Source organism: Protomyctophum bolini, assembly GCF_963924005.1.
Source record: "Protomyctophum bolini genome assembly, chromosome: 8".
Taxonomy (NCBI): Eukaryota; Metazoa; Chordata; class Actinopteri; order Myctophiformes; family Myctophidae; genus Protomyctophum; species Protomyctophum bolini.
Window position 1 is genome coordinate 18722603 of NC_137869.1, and position 16151 is coordinate 18738753.

The 16151-nt window shown below is 43.8% G+C and overlaps 1 protein-coding gene across 1 annotated transcript in view; it reads right to left on the bottom strand.

Moving 5' to 3' along the window:
• atp10a (ATPase phospholipid transporting 10A) overlaps positions 1 to 16151 on the bottom strand; it is a 53194-nt gene that overhangs the window by 9034 nt on the left and 28009 nt on the right. The window contains exons 11-17 of the mRNA XM_080771278.1: positions 15914 to 16017; positions 15142 to 15268; positions 14432 to 14616; positions 11411 to 11780; positions 4467 to 4543; positions 1908 to 2033; positions 477 to 677 (exon numbers count right to left, since the gene is read on the bottom strand). Coding sequence (XP_080627404.1) covers positions 477 to 677; positions 1908 to 2033; positions 4467 to 4543; positions 11411 to 11780; positions 14432 to 14616; positions 15142 to 15268; positions 15914 to 16017 — 1190 coding nt within the window. The remainder of the gene's footprint in view (positions 1 to 476; positions 678 to 1907; positions 2034 to 4466; positions 4544 to 11410; positions 11781 to 14431; positions 14617 to 15141; positions 15269 to 15913; positions 16018 to 16151) is intronic.

Genomic DNA, 16151 nt, shown 5'->3' on the forward strand with positions numbered 1-16151 from the left:
ATATTGACATTGCAAATAGGGATGCCAAGTTGAAAGTAATGTATTGGATGCATGACTAGAAAACGCATACGGTATCAGGCTAGAAAACACTTATCTATAACATATCACATGTAGATCGACGGACATGGAATCAATTACACCCAGTGTTGATCTGAAATCAGATTAATTTGCAATGTTCAGATTTAGGAGAAAATATGCATATGCACATGAATTTGAGGTTAAATGTGAACTATTGCCATCCCCCGAGACCCTGAATGACACTCCTGATTTGTATTTGTATGAATTTCATGTCGTCATATTTGTAACCATTTTAGAAAAACAATAATCAATAAGCCACATGAGCCTATGAGGGTCGTAGGCCCTCTGCTTCGCGCCTTGCACCACTACACCTCCTAGCAGTGGTCAAATTCCAGGCACACCAAGGCCTCTTTTGCTTATTGCTTTTATCTAACAACGCTGAGTAGGGCTGGACAGACCTCTGAGTTCTGGCCGTTCATGTAGAGGTGAGGTAGTTGCTGGAGGGTCTCGGCAGTCACGTCCTTGTCCAGAGTGCCGGTGATGAGTTGTGGGAAGGCAGAGAACATCAGGTTGAAGAAGATAAGATACCACTGATCTACCATGGCTGAACCTGAGAATCCACAGTAGAACTGATACCAGAAGATGAGGGCCACAAACATCTGTGGGAAACAAAAGGCCAAAACAAATCAGGGAATGGATACACAGAACGGCATGACAAGATAAAACAAAACACTAATACGGTACATATTCACTCCCATGCTCTCGTCCAGTAGCTTGAGACTTCCACTCCATATTTTAAGATGGCAAATACACCAAATGGTGTATTTTCTCAACGTTTGTGTGACACTCTTGTACGACATACAGTATATGGTGTAGTAGGGTGTTGATTTACAAAAAAAACATCAAAATATGGAGATACAAGGCATCTGCCTGACGGTAACGAAACGTCACATTACACTCATTGAGCTTAAAACGAGGTCAACTCAAGGTTGTGCTGGAGTAAAAGCTTGACATGATACTGTAAATGTTTGCAGCTGGGACGTAACTTGGAACTTGCTCTATTATTAAACATAATGTACTGTAACTATTAGCAGACACAAATCTTAACATAATTTGTTGTTTTATTGTTAGCCTGTCATGATGTTAGCCATGTTCACAGTGAAATCCTAAGAATTATGAACTTTGCACAGCTAAAATATTCTTTTTTTTAATCGACTCGCATCATCACTAGTGGCTAGGACCCTATCCCTAGTAGGCTACTAGCTGCTAGTGATGCTGCGAGTCCAACACTGGCGAGGAGCACTGGCTCCTGTATTATCTATGGAAGTATGCAGAGTATTCTCATGACAACGTAAATGTTTAGATTTGTGAGATTATTTCATGCCACTGGGGCGACACAGGGAGTATTGTATAACATGCATGCAGGTTCAAAGTCAAACAAAGCTCAGACATTCTGGTCTTGTACGAAATGTTCAGTCAACATGGGCTGAACACATGATATAACTCGATTCACTCGGTATGCATATAGCAGTGGTTCTCAAACGCTTTGAGGTCAAGCACCCCGACATTTATATGTGGCTGTGGACCCCTATCTGGGCCCGTACCCCCAATAGAGAATTTGTATGCTAAAAAAAAGATTCTGCGACGCAACATGTTGTGATTCTGTAGATACTGTAAGTATAAAAGTAAAGTTGGTTTAACAGATTGTAATTAACTACTACTACTGCTGGGAACCCCCTGGACCACAATTTGAGAAACACTGTCATACAGAGCTACAGCCAACAACTCACAGCATTAGTTCCCATCTGAGTTAGGACCTGTGTCCCATATTGTCCCCATAAAAACATGGAATCTCTTCAGAGACTTGATATGGCTAAAAGGGAGCTTACAGCATTCTTGTAGAAGAAATAGAGGATCATGTTGGCCAGTCTGGAGTAGCACCAGTGGCCATGGACCAACAGGAGCTTCTGAAGGTACTGGAAGCGAGGGAGAGCAAAGTCACTCGCCATCACTGCCTGCAGAGGAACAGAAGGAAGCAATTATTCTCATACCATGTTCTTCATTCCATTTCCTAGTTTTTCTGTCTTTTGACCACAATTGTTTGTTGCTTTTCTGCCTTAACCTATTGTAATTCAGATTTTATGCATTGTGGGTTTTTTCCCATATGATTTGAGAGGGAGATTGGTCAGCTGCCGTATCTGCTGTAGGGATAATACAAAGCTAGTGTAAAGCCAGGCACTGATCATTGCCAAGTACCACCACTGAAGAGTTCACCACTACACACACGATTGCTATGGCTGGCTCGCAACGCGCTGTGTGCTTGTAGATCAGGTATTTTTGGTGAAGAGATTTGGTGTAGAGGGGAAACAATGAGGGGACCAAGTATAGACCCCCGAGGGACCCCGGTTAACAGGGTTAATTCACTGCTGAGTTTATTCTGTAACAAGAGAAGAAAACTGTGACAATCGACTGTTCACAGAATGACAGTATAATAACGGCAAGGCCGGTTGTCCGTGATTTCAGCCACCCTCCACACACACAGGGAATCCACCTCCACACACACACACACAGGGAATCCACCTCCACACACACACACACAGGGAATCCACCTCCACCCTCCACACACACAGGGAATCCACCTCCAACCTCCACACACACACACACCGGGAATCCACCTCCACCCTCCACACACACACACACACACACACACACAGGGAATCGAATCCACCTCCACCCTCCACACACACACACACACACACACACACACACACACACACATAGGGAATCCCAGCCTCAACCTCCACCCTCCACACACAGGGAATCAACCTCCACCCTCCACACACACACACACAGGGAATCCACCTCCACCCTCCACACACACACACACACACACACACACACAGGGAATCCACCTCCACCCTCCACACACAGGGAATCCACCTCCACCCTCCACACACAGGGAATCCACCTCCACACACAGGGAATCCACCTCCACACACAGGGAATCCACCTCCACCCATAACCGTTTAAAGTAGCTAATCCTGCTGCATTTGTGCACCTCTATTTAATAAATCTTTTTACGAGAATAATATCACATAAATGGAGCTGTCCGGCTTTTGGGGATTCATCGTTGCAATGGCAGCGTGTTTGTGGTTGTCAGTCTCCATCAATCAGCATACAAAACAAAAATCTCCCAGAAGTCTACTCGTTTAATAACCTGCATTTCAAAATGATCCCTGTAACCTTTGATAAAACGGCTCAAACTGTCAACCTTAACTGTCGACAAGAAAGATAACAGCAGATGCCTCATTGTAGAGCAATTTAGTTTCTGCTGCGCTCTAATAACGGAGCTTAAACGACTACATGGGGATGGGGCTCCTAATAGAAAGTGGGGCCTGTTAATCATAATGCGACATTTGCTGGGGGTTTGAGTGCAGGGGGGGTGGTGGGAAGAAAAAGAAAAAGTGCATCTCAGCACACCCCGGACTCCCGAGGAGGGAGTGACTGCCGGCTCATTAAGACCAAATTTTATTAACAATGATTAATCTAGCGACCCAGTTAAGGAAGGGATATTGAGCTTTAAACAGATGTGCCACGCAGCGGCTCGCCTTGGAAAGCCCTGCCTAGGAAGTTAATTGGACGGCTCCATCATTGCTATGCACGATCACCCTTCCTGGAACATTGTGTTAGCGAAATGTTCAGTGGAGGAAGGGTCAACAGCGCTGCCCTTCCCCGCCGCAGAAGCGGATACCTCAGCAGTGGCATTGGAAGTGGCCTTACAGAGCTGGGCGGAGCGGCGCTGGAGTGCAGCGCTCTCAGCAGGACATGGGCACAACGAGGGAGCCCTGACCCTCCTTGATATGCGGACATAAAAGGCCATCCAATTTGGAGTTGTGTGTTAACGCCTATAGAGGCAGGTTCCATTAGTGATGGAAAAACACACAGCTGGGGGGAATTAATTAAAGAGAACGGCTGAATCCACTTTTTTCAAGAAGATGCAGCGGGCGATTCCTTTTAACTGTACATGCATTGTCTGTATGCATTCAATTTCAAGGACACTGGCACCGGCCACTTTACAACTTTGACATAATTATACACAGACATACATGTACAGTAATTAGATTAGTTTCTAACCTACGGTAGTCAGAACCGTGTATAAATGAAGCAATAGGCATAGAATATTTTGAGACTTTTTACCTATAATACCATGCCAAAAACAAGGATGCCAGGTTATTAGGTATTAGTTAATAGGTAATAGATTCAGGTAAAATTCAGGCCTGGGTGTGAAACCAGTGGGCAAGCGCTGTCCTACACAATTTAATTTACAACCGTTTGACTGAGCCTAACTTTTACTTTGTCGTCAAGTAATAATTGACTAGGAGTATCTATACTTTGACTCAAGTACAGGGGTTGAGTACTTTCTCCACAACTGCTGGGTTTCTCCTTACCTGCATCCCCTCCTGTCCCGAGATCCCCACGCCCACGTCAGCCACCTGGATCATGCTGACATCATTAGCCCCGTCACCTGAGATTAATGCACGGAGAGGGGACGAAGGGGGAAGGGAGACAGAGAGAGAGAGAGAGAGAGAGAGAGAGAGAGAGAGAGAGAATGTCCTCAAGCGGGGGAAACTGCTTTCACAGCGAATTGCAAACCATATGCCACACGGAACAATAAACCACACCTACAGTATCACCTACTGGTTTTCTGACAACACAAGTTATTGTTAGGTTGTTATTTATTGCAGTTGGGGTATGATCTCTAGAGTCATTCTCAACCAATATTTATAATCTGTGACATTTAATTAGCAAGTAAGGCTAAGCACACTACACATCTGCAACATCATTTTACACCCCACCCCCCCTTTTATGTCCCTGAACATCTGGATGCTAAAAGTCAAACATTTTAAATGTAAATGTTTCTTTTGCTTCTGTATCGGTTCTACGCTCTGCTTGTTCCTGCACACCAGTGGTTGACAACGTGTGGTCCACCGCCAGGGATCCTTGAAGGGGTCCCCAGCTAAATGATTCATAGTTTGGAACCAAATGGACCCTTAATGCCCTGTACGGGTCCATTTGGATCAATTTGTACACATTCAGAGTTAACACTTGTGCATTTACAGTGTAGATCGGGGTCCCAGAGATACAACCAAATAGTATTAAGGCTGTTGCTTAGGCCACAGGGGTCCGTGGCCTAAGCATATCAAACTGGCGGTCCATGAAATGAAAAAAGGTTGAGACTACCCCTGCTACCCATGCAAATCTCTCCATCACAAGGAAAGATAAAACATGATATCATATCATAGCAACTGCAAAACCTCACAATGTACCAAAACCTAAGCATATTACTAAATTATATTATCAGCATATTACTCGGGAATCAGTAACCACAGAAAAATATATAAATGACCAATAAATATTGAGCACAGGGGAAAAATACAGTGTAGAAATATAGTGTATCCTCAATGGGATGTTAGCAATGGTCAAATAGCCTATTCCCAGACTGATGTCCACATTTATCATGAAATTATACTAATGAGGTCATTAGATACAATTTTAAATTATTGTTTTGTATTATATTACAACATTTGCGGGCAGGCCCTACACTAGAGACGGAAGAAAGAGAGGGGTAAAACATGGTCCTCGGACGGATTCTAAACCCAGGACACCGGCACCATGTGGCTGAACCACCACGATACCAATGCTGTGTGCAATATGTTCACCTATATTGGGGAGTGGTAAACTCAAGGATCTTGAAGGATGCGCATGTGTTGTGGAAAGATTTTGTTTCGGTTAGTGGCATCCATCATGCTGAGATGGCAAACAGGCTCCCAGGGTACAGCTGGTGCTCAACGACCATATTTACCACCGCCAGTGATACTCAGGATACTCAATTTCTCAGTCCATAAGCTGCGGCATGTAAACACAACATCCCATTTACAGTAAACTGGAAAATATGAGCAACATTAAAGTAGCAATGTCACCTGAAAGTCTGCCAGAAGAGAAGAAAGAGTCTAGGAAGATTTTCTGAAGCTTAAAGCTTCAATACATAACTTATTTTAAAGAAGTTATGGTTATGTATTTTAACCAATCTGTATAGTAGAATATGTTATTACAATAATACTTGTATATCTGCAGTGGTTGGTGGAGGTGGTCTCCCTGCTCTTTCCTTGAGACATTTAGGGCTCCATTTTTGTCTCATCTTTCTAAAGCCACTATTTGGGGTTTTAGGAGTGGGGAAAGGGTGTTCCCCCACTAAAGTTGGTATTATAAATCCCTTAAACACCTCCGTTACCCGTTATATTATGCATAGGTGTGGTTTGGGCATTGCAATAATTAAACCAAATTTAACCAATCACCAGTCTTGGCTTTAAGAGATCCCTTTAATAGATCCCTTACCCGTTGCCCGTTAGTGCTATATTGCTTCATTGCTGCCCTGAAGTCTCTGCTGCAAACCCCCCCCCCCCCCCCCCTCCTCCACTCGTCTTTTCATTGAGTCACAGCTCGCTCAAATCTTGCTCATTAAACTACGAAATTAGGGCTTTCATTTGGTATATAGATCGTGCGTGTAGGCCGTCTCTACGGAACGGTATGAAGCGAAAAAGAAAGGTCGGTCAATAAACCCCATTTGCTGCCGGGGTGATCATGAACTGAAAGAGCAAATGGAAATGGAATCGCGCACAAATAACTTATTTGACTATACAATTATATAAACACAATGGACACAAGGAAGTGGAGGGAGTGGCAGGCACTCGACTTCTGCTGATTATAGGAAAATTACAAAGAGATAGGAGAAAAGGAGAGATGAGGCAGCCTACGTACACCGCTCTACCGAACTAATTTGGCATGGCTTATGGGTGCTTTTAAACTCCACTAACGACTTCCGAAATGTATGTGACCAAAATAGCAATTTAGGGGAAAGCGTGCCAACACGCCCATGACCACACCTCTAGGCGCAAATACCGGTCTCGGCAAAAAATATAGCGGGTGACGAGGGACGAAAATACCATTAAGGGACAGAGAAAGCTCCTATATTCATAATTTTCAGGCAGCGGCTGAATTGCGGGCCGTGCTGCGGGTAAAGGCTGCGACAATATTGGAGCCCTTAGAATCTGGTGTCTGGGTAGGTCGTCTACTGACTGTGCCTGAAGCTCATAATGCGTTTTCTCTCTCCCGGGCCAAGAGGGAATTCTGCCTTGGAAGTAATTGAAATTTGAAAGACATTTGGTTTCCCTCGACCCAAGTTCAAATCCCGAGTAGGAAGACATGACTGCAGCTTTAATTTATATTCCAATGTGCAAAGTTGTCGCTTGCAGAAACGCAGTCTAATATGTAGTATACATTAGGCTTAAGGCAAAATACTTCAAGTTATTTTCAGTTTGTTTTGAACAACTTATTCCGGGGTATCTACCATTTTGCTCGTCTCTCCTGTGATGCTGTGGCGTTTTGGGTCTGGTTTTCATTCCATTTTGAGCTGGAGAAGTGATCAGGGATCTGGGAGACGTGTGTGTGTGTGTGTGTGTCCTGGGCATGACATTAAACTGCTCCGTTAACTACCACCGTTAATGTAGTGGGTGCAGATTTAAGATGCATTTTATGTGGACTGTGTGCTTCAACACCATCGCAAGCTTCCACACTACAAGGCACTGTCACCGAAGGAGTATACCGACAGCCGGTGCTGCCTGGTGGCCCCTCCCCTTCCAATGAGCAGCTACAAGGAAGAGAGGTGTTGGACCTGGCCTTTTAGCGGTGTGTCCGTCTGCTGTCGGAACAACAGTGGGTGGATTTTGGGCCCATGGGATCAGCCACGCTACGGGGAACGATATGACACCGGGCGGCAATGCAGGAGTGGACTGGGAAATTGTTTCCTCTGGTGGTCCAGCCTGGGACCACAGACTGTTTTCATTTGCTCCTTTTGTTCGCACTGTTCTATTTTTGTGCGTTTTACCCATTTAATTTCTTTGCAAAAAAATATAAATAATAATAATAGTTTTATTTTATACAAAGTGTAGTGTAGTAGAGTGCATACGCACTCATCTCCTGGCCGGCATATTGTGCATTGCTCCCCCACCACCATCAGAGTAGCGATTCATAATGCAGAACAACTTTCGCTGCTGTTCACTTTGGCTTAATGACACGGTGGCATAATAGAGGTGTCATCGAGGTGACTTATGGCTGTCTTTCCTGTGTTTGCTGTGTGTTTGTTAGTATTGCACTAGGGGACAGTCCTGTGTTGTTGTTTTTTTGTCTGTCAAGCGCTTTTCCTGTCATTGCTGTGTTAGCATTAACTTGGAGTGGCTTAGTGGAGACACAGGAGAGAGCTAGCACGCCCACCCACACAGTAAAATACAGTTCTAAAGGAACCAAATGCACCTATAAGGGTGCTCAGAACCTCCGCACCCCCCCTCCCCAAACACGCACACGTGGGTGCAGCAGGCGTAATCACTCAGAAGTGCTATTATTCACCATGTTATTCACATGTACACAGTAAAATCCTCTGTGTTACTTGATTAAAGTAACCCAACTTCCATTTAGGACCCATGTATACTATACATGACTTGGGTCTCTGGTTTAAACATGTATGCACAGTACACACAGACAGACCAACAAATAGACTCTGCAAAGAATATTCACAGCTATAAGGTCTACAAAGAAAGTACTGTGTGGACAGCCTGGTACAAAGTCAGTACAGTATGTGGCAGTATTTAAAAAAATAATGTATAATATGGAAACGTACGCATTTACACTTTTTTCATTCTGTAATTTTGTCTCGGGCGATTAAGGATTCAATATAAAACGTAATTGCAAAGTCATATTTATAGATATACAACTAGTCTACTAGTTAATTGTGTTAAACACAGATAAGTCTTGTGCAAAACATTCATAGATTGAGTTTGTGTACAGACAGGCTGTGGCTGTTGCACACGTGTGTCTGTGAGTGAGAGAGGTTCCACTTTTTCTTTGAAATCAGACACGTTGCCAAGAGAAGCTTGGCAACGAACAGGCTCCTTTTCACCAACTTTGCCTTTTAAACACCATACGGTATATGGAGTCACAAGAGGTTCCAGAAACAGTGCCATTTCCATGGTTCACCACCTATCGTGAGTTGGCTCTGAATGCTATCCTGGCATCAGACCGTCGGCATGTCGAGTGCCACCTTGCTCGCCCGTCACCTGTATGGTGAACAGCGGGTCCCAGGGCTGCATCCAGAGGGCTCTTCCCTCTACTTGCGTGTACACTAATGATTAGTGGTGCAACCACTTCATTAATACACAGGCAGACTCTTCACATACTAGAGCATGTCTGGAATAAGTGTCAGAGCTGAAATTGTCATGTAAATATGAAATAAATGCCCAAACATGTAGCTAGGTGTAATGTTAGAGTTCACAGAAGTGAACCTTTCAAGGCTGTTTTCTCACCTCGCTGTTTCTCTGCAAGACATTACTCTATAAGCCATATCTCCAAAACTGGTGTATCAAACTGAACAACCAATGTCAATTTGAAGCTATGATTCCCTGCTTTCATATGACATGAAAAAAAAAAATCCAAGGGGAATCAAATGTAGTCACATATGTAACCAGCTGCGTCACTTTCGCTCCCATGTAGCTGACATCTGCCCAGACACATTTAAATTATGCCCTGCAGGAAAACAAGAAGTTGACGATGACATGCTGTGCGTGTCAACCTGTGAAATTCACAAGTTGGCTTCCTCGCGTCTTGTGACAATATGCTCACGTCTTCTATAACGCTACATAGCTTCTTATTTAGCTAATGTATTTTCACTTGAATAACAATATCTACATGGTTACTTCATATTTCGCTTCTGGTGCAGCTCTGCATTAGAAAACAATTATGTATGTAAGTTTTTAACATGTCTGTCGGATACAGTAAAATGTATGTACCGTCAAACAAGTGTTAAAAAAAAAGAAAATAATGATGTCAGCATGTGTATAAATAAAAGGCATTGCATGACCCGATTCGCATTTGTAGATAAGACGATTTATGAGCCTCTTTTTAATCGATAGTTTTTCAAGTGAAGGCAGACAGGAAAGACGAGGGAGAGACGAGGAGCGACATGCAGCAGACCGCAAGGCCAGCAGGCACCCCGACTTATGGGCCTCTTAATAGCTAAACACGAGACATCTCGTGATTGGCATATAGATTGTGCAGCTCGCCAAGATCGACATTGGAAGACTTATTAGGTTATTATTAATCCATTAATCCACTTCGCGGTTACTATATTAGCGTTTCTGACGAAAGAATAATAACTAGTGCTCGCCCCGGAAATAAACGATTATTACTTCACCGGATCAGCTTTTGGGCTCTTCAAAATAAAAGCTCGCAGCTGAAAAGCTTGGCGTGACAGACCTAACCTTGAGAAATAGTTAAGTAATCCGGGATAAGACAATCAAACTAGTCCATATTCCTTCACTTAAAGCCCTCTAATCATATGTTTAGCCCTTAAGTAGGCTAATACATTCTGTATTGTGATTCTGAGGTTTTATCTAATTTAAAGCAGTAATCCGTAATGTCCTTTCCCAAAAGGGAGGTAATTGCAACTGTAACACCAAAGATGTGAACACGGGCCTCCCAGATGACACCACATCAAGGCAATTAACTTCTTGTTAGAAAGCCAGTAGTACTGTAAGTTCTGAAAGCAGCAGAAGTCCCAGAGAGGACCACGGGTGAAGGACATAGGGGGAACCAATTTTGCCAGATATCTACTCATAAAATAGGGGACTGATACAAATCCTAACAGCCACTGCTTTCATTGTAGTTGGAGACATAAGGCATTACATTACTTATGGTTTGGATTATTCATGGTGCTTACAAGAAGCAATGTTCTAAGCATTGACCACCTAAAATTGCACAGCCATAATGTTTCAGGGCAATAGCAACATTCTTGCAAGGCAGTGATTTATGGGAGGAAGATTCTAAGGTTAAATGTTTGGAGCTTTCCTGATGCAAACCACCTGTTCGGTCCCATCATCTGTTTTCCTGGAATCACTTAATAGTTCAAACTGCGTTGGCCTCGAGAAATTCTAGCAATGTAACCTTATGTGATCCTTTAGCACCAGTACTGTCTGTCAGCGGTTCACCAATAGCAAAAGCTTATCCCATCCAAATATTCACGGACACTTTCATTTACACTTACAGTATGTTTAGTATTATTAGTGTGGTTGCCGATAGGCAAACAGACAATTGTCATTCGTTTTTTTTTCTCTCCTCTGACTGGACGACAATTACACGCCCTATCTAACTGAAGGCATCTTTTTCCCCAGGATTGCACTTTCTAGTTGTTATTATTATGTAGTTATAGTAATGTGGTCGCATTGGACATTTGTTGGGGGAAAAAGAGTCCCTGCCAACTGTTAAGAATAGGTGAATAACTTACCTATGGCAAGGGTCATGACCTTCAGCTTGTTCCGCACCAGTTGGACAACCATGCTCTTCTGCAGCGGCGTGGAGCGACAGCAGAGCACCGAGCGACAGCTCCGGGCCACGGCCAGGAACTTGTCCTCCAGGCTCTTGTCCAGGGCGTAGGCCAGAGTCCGCCCGTCGATCACAAGGCCCAGCCGGTGCACCAGGAAAGGAGTGGCGTGGGGGGAGGAGGAGGAGGGGGAAGACGAGGGGGGATAGATGGCAAACGCCGGTATGTCCCCAGGGAAGGCCTTGGTGGCCTGGTCCATGGAGCTGCTGCAGGCCCCGACGTACTTGGCCTGGATGTAGTGTAAGCTTTCCTCCAGCAGCAATGCACACGCCTCCTGGTTCAGAGAGAGAGCACCGTCAGAGGACATTATTGGTTACACACTGATCGGTTAAATCGATTATAAAAATAAAAGAACAATTTTAATACAATAATTGATTTGAAAATATCAGATCTACGAGCTCACAATACGTCTCGTATTGAGTGGTTAATTGGTTAATCATATAAATCAATTTAGTCAGAAATATATTACAAATTCTTCATGCCGATTCTTTGATCTATTAAAAAACTAGAAAAAGTGCCCCTCCGGGCACAGGTCTCCACCAGGGCAGGTTGTGGCCTCCTGGTGGCGCTATAATAGGCCAATATGAAAAGAGTGACATTTCTTCTTACGCCTTGGATGGCAATTGGACGATTTGAGGCATTTTGTTCCAAAAAAGTGTTTTGCAAAATTCCACCTGTTGGTGGCGCTCTAACAGGCCAATGTGAAAAGGGTGGGATATATTCCTCAGCCTAGTAGGAAAGTCTGTGAAAGATTTCACGTAAATTGCACGCTGCGTTCATGATTTGAGGCTTTTTGTTCAAAACGGGCCAATCCTGCGAACTTTGAAAGCCAATGTTAGCCAATTAGGATGGAATCTGAAATATCGGACAGATCCGTCTTGAACACATGACTATAGAGATACTGTGTAATGATTTACCATTTTGGACAGAATCTGGAGGAGCAATATAAAAAAATGTGTTTTTCAAAAGTCCGAACAGGCCGTTCTGGAACATTTGGGGCAGAGGTTCATCGTTGGCATCCAGGGAGTGTGTGTGCAAAACATACTCTCTCCCCATGCCTTCGGCCTGGTGGAGACAAATAGCTGATGTAGAAGCTCCCAACGTGTTGAAATATGATGCATTGTGAGCTTGTATATAGGCTATTTTAACTATTGGGAATTATTTTTATAAATATTTCGTAAAGGAATGGTTTTGGTCATAGGTTTCCACCTGACAGCAATATATCTGTATCAGTATCAGTCAGTTTGAGCGGATTCCAAATTGGCTACTATGACTGCCTATGAATTCCACAGGCCTGGGTATACAACCTGACCTGGCGGGGATCTGCGTCGCGGGCCCGGCCGCTCAGCGCTCACGTCAAGTGAGTTGTCTCTGTTGCGCACCGAAAACCACTTGAACTCCCCGAAAACGGCTTGTGCTCACGGCAACTGGAGCACACAGCAACTGGCACGAGAATTAGTCAGTCGTTTCTTTGTCACAAGCTTGCGGCCGTGGTTAGATAGTTCTATTGTAAATAGCAGACCTAACAAGCTCACTAAGTGGCTCGGTAATGAAGTTTCAAAGATGTAGTATGCACATAGCGCAAACAGGACAGGTTAACTGGGCCATGTATGATAATGTACGAACAACACGCATTTGTGCGACCACGCGACAGACTATCAAATTAGCCATGGTTCACATGACGCTCGTACTTCACAGTCATGTTTCAGGGCTAGTATCAAATATGAAGGACTGACTATCATAAACGATACAGACTAGAGACACCTCGGCAATAATATCACCAAGACAGTTTTTGTGTATTTTTGGACCCCAATTCTTGAGGCTACTCAACAAAGTCGGACAGTGTTTTATTTAAGCTACTTCAATTTCCACATGACTGTGTTGTTGCTGTGAAGTGAATCTTCATGTCGTGCAGACGGTGTGAGTTTGTTACTCTTCATGCCGCGCCAACGATGGGAGCATTGGGATGTAAAGGTTGTTGCCAACTGTCGTGACAGAAATAAGCTAACCAACCTCCAAAAACCAGGCAAGCAACTGTGGGGAAACTGTGGCTGGAAATAAGCGGACTTGGCAACCCTGGTTAATGCTGGCCTCTGATGCTGGCTTACGACATCAAGGGGGCAAGAAACTACGCGCTCGAGCGCTGTTCATGCAGTCGGAACTGGGACAAGAGCTATGTTAAGCATGTGAGCCGCCATTGGAGCCGCCATTGGACTGGCCCCATGAAGTGAACGGAGTTGTCAGACGACAAACTAGGTGGCGAACTTGTCGTGTACATTTCCAGACTATTCTTTGACCAGCCTGCTTTGCAAGCAGCTGGTAAAAAGGAATCTATAGAATAATCGTCAAGAAAAGAATCGATAGTTGCAGCCCAAGAGGATATGTCAATATTCAATATGGCTCACACTTCTGAATACATAACAGAGTTAACAGAGATAAGAACGATGATTTTGCTGAATTATTTTTCCCTTACACTGTTGATAAGCAGTAATATGTTCAATGTCTTCACTCTGAGACGAGTTCTTATCATTCATCATATTGTAGAATTTGGTATATTTCCCAGCCTAAGTTCAGAGTTTAGGATTTGGAGAAAAAAAACTGTCCAACCCACACAGCGTCTGTCTGCTAGAAGAACCGACAACACAGAACCAGACAGACAACAACCAGACGAAATGTCTATTTATTTTAGCTAATGCCATTAGCTCAACAAAAACTGGAATAGAAACTCACCAACAACTTAACAAGTAGTTCTCGATAAACTTGGGGTGCCAAATGTTGCAAGAGAAATTATGGAAATGTAGCTACAGTCACATCTTGGAAAAAACTAAAACACAGAATACTCCGTTTGGCTGTTCCGTGAAGAAATCCAGGGAAAGGTATTGTGCAATACTGTGTGAACAGGTGTAATAATAATGAAGCTCACACCTGAGAGTCTGCGTTGAGGGTGATCATTTCTTCCTCGGGGTCCAGCAGCTTGCAGGCGTAGGCGATGTTGACGGCAGTCTCCTGCTTGTCGCCCGTCAGTACCCAGATCTGCAGGCCGGCCTTCCGCAGTGCGGCGATGGTCTCGGGGACGCCGTCCTGCAGTCGGTCCTCGATGCCCGTAGCTCCTGCACACAAGCACGCACACCATGACATGACGTCCGACGCTCGCAGACTAGTTGCTTGTATCGTCCGACAACATTATCAAATTTCATATTCTATGGAAGTCAAAATTAGAACGGTTTTCGTCTTTGACAGTATTGTCCACATTAAAAGGTGGGATATGGGACTGTCAATATGACTAGTGACTACATTGTGATAGATGGATGCAGAAATACTTCTTAGAAAACTTAAAGGAAGTCCATTTGTTTTAATTTCAATAGAGTTTTGGTGTCGTATGATTGTCGAAATATTGTTATATAGAATTTAAAATGTTCGAGGATATCATTTTGGCTTTAATCCCAGAAAAAGACTCCTTCTGTCTTATTAAACTCAAATTGTTTATTCATGTACATATTTGTTTGACCAGCTTTTATTTCCACTTATTATAGTTGCATCTGACTGATTGATTTGATTGATATTGGTGGAACGCTCCCTGTAATCGCATCCCTGGTGGACTGAGAATGCTGCCATCAGAGGTCAAACAGACGTACCCAAAAGTTGAAGGTTCGTCTCCAGTCGTTGGGCCGATTCAAAGAGCAGCTCTTCTCTCCCCTGGATGGCTGTTTCAGCCTGCAGATGGTGCTGCAGCCAGCATGCATATTCCTCTTTACTCAGAACCTTGCGCACGCACGCACGCACACACAGACACACAGACACACAGACACACACACACACACACACACACACACACACACACACACACACACACACACATTAAACCCTGGGAAAACCCCAGTGGAGAAACTTTTCAAACTTCTCCGTGGTGGTAGGGGACTCATAATAACGCACCAATCTATAAGAGTATGTGAGGCCTTGAGATGGCGTTTTATCACATCGGCATGGCGATGAGCTTTTACACTAGGGGAGGCAAAAAAGCAGGGCTATAATGAGCCTGGCTGTTGTGTTGAGAGCATAAATTAGCAGCCTGGGAAAGTGGCACAGATTGTGGCTGAGTCACAAAGAATGTCACTTTGGAAGGCGTGCTCCATATCATCATCCGAAGGCAGGCTTTGTGAAAACACCTAGGGTGTTTTCACAACTAACCACTGCAGAGACACAAAGTCATCACCATCCTGCTTGTACTTTTGCATCCAAAATAAAACAAGCTAGTAGATTCTAAACATCCCAAGTGTGTAAATTTAGACTAATTTAGAGTCAAATTATTAGAGTTAACACAGATTAACAAAGATTTTCTTTTTTTTTGTTGCTGTGAATAGGGAATTTGTCAAATTGTCTTTGAGGGTTGGTACCATTCTGTGTTACCTTTTTGGCAATGCACAGCGTGCGCAGACCATCAGCGGCATACAGGTTCAGGTAGTTCTGGGTCTTGTAGAGGACCTTCCGTTGCCGTTTCCCTTTGGAGTTATCTTGATAAGACATAAGAGAGAAAGAAACCCACACATAAAGGACCAAGACTAAATTCTCCATCTTTTCAGGGAACAGACAAACAATGATTCACCAGATTTCGTACCAGAAGATTCCAAGAGGCTTATGATGGCCA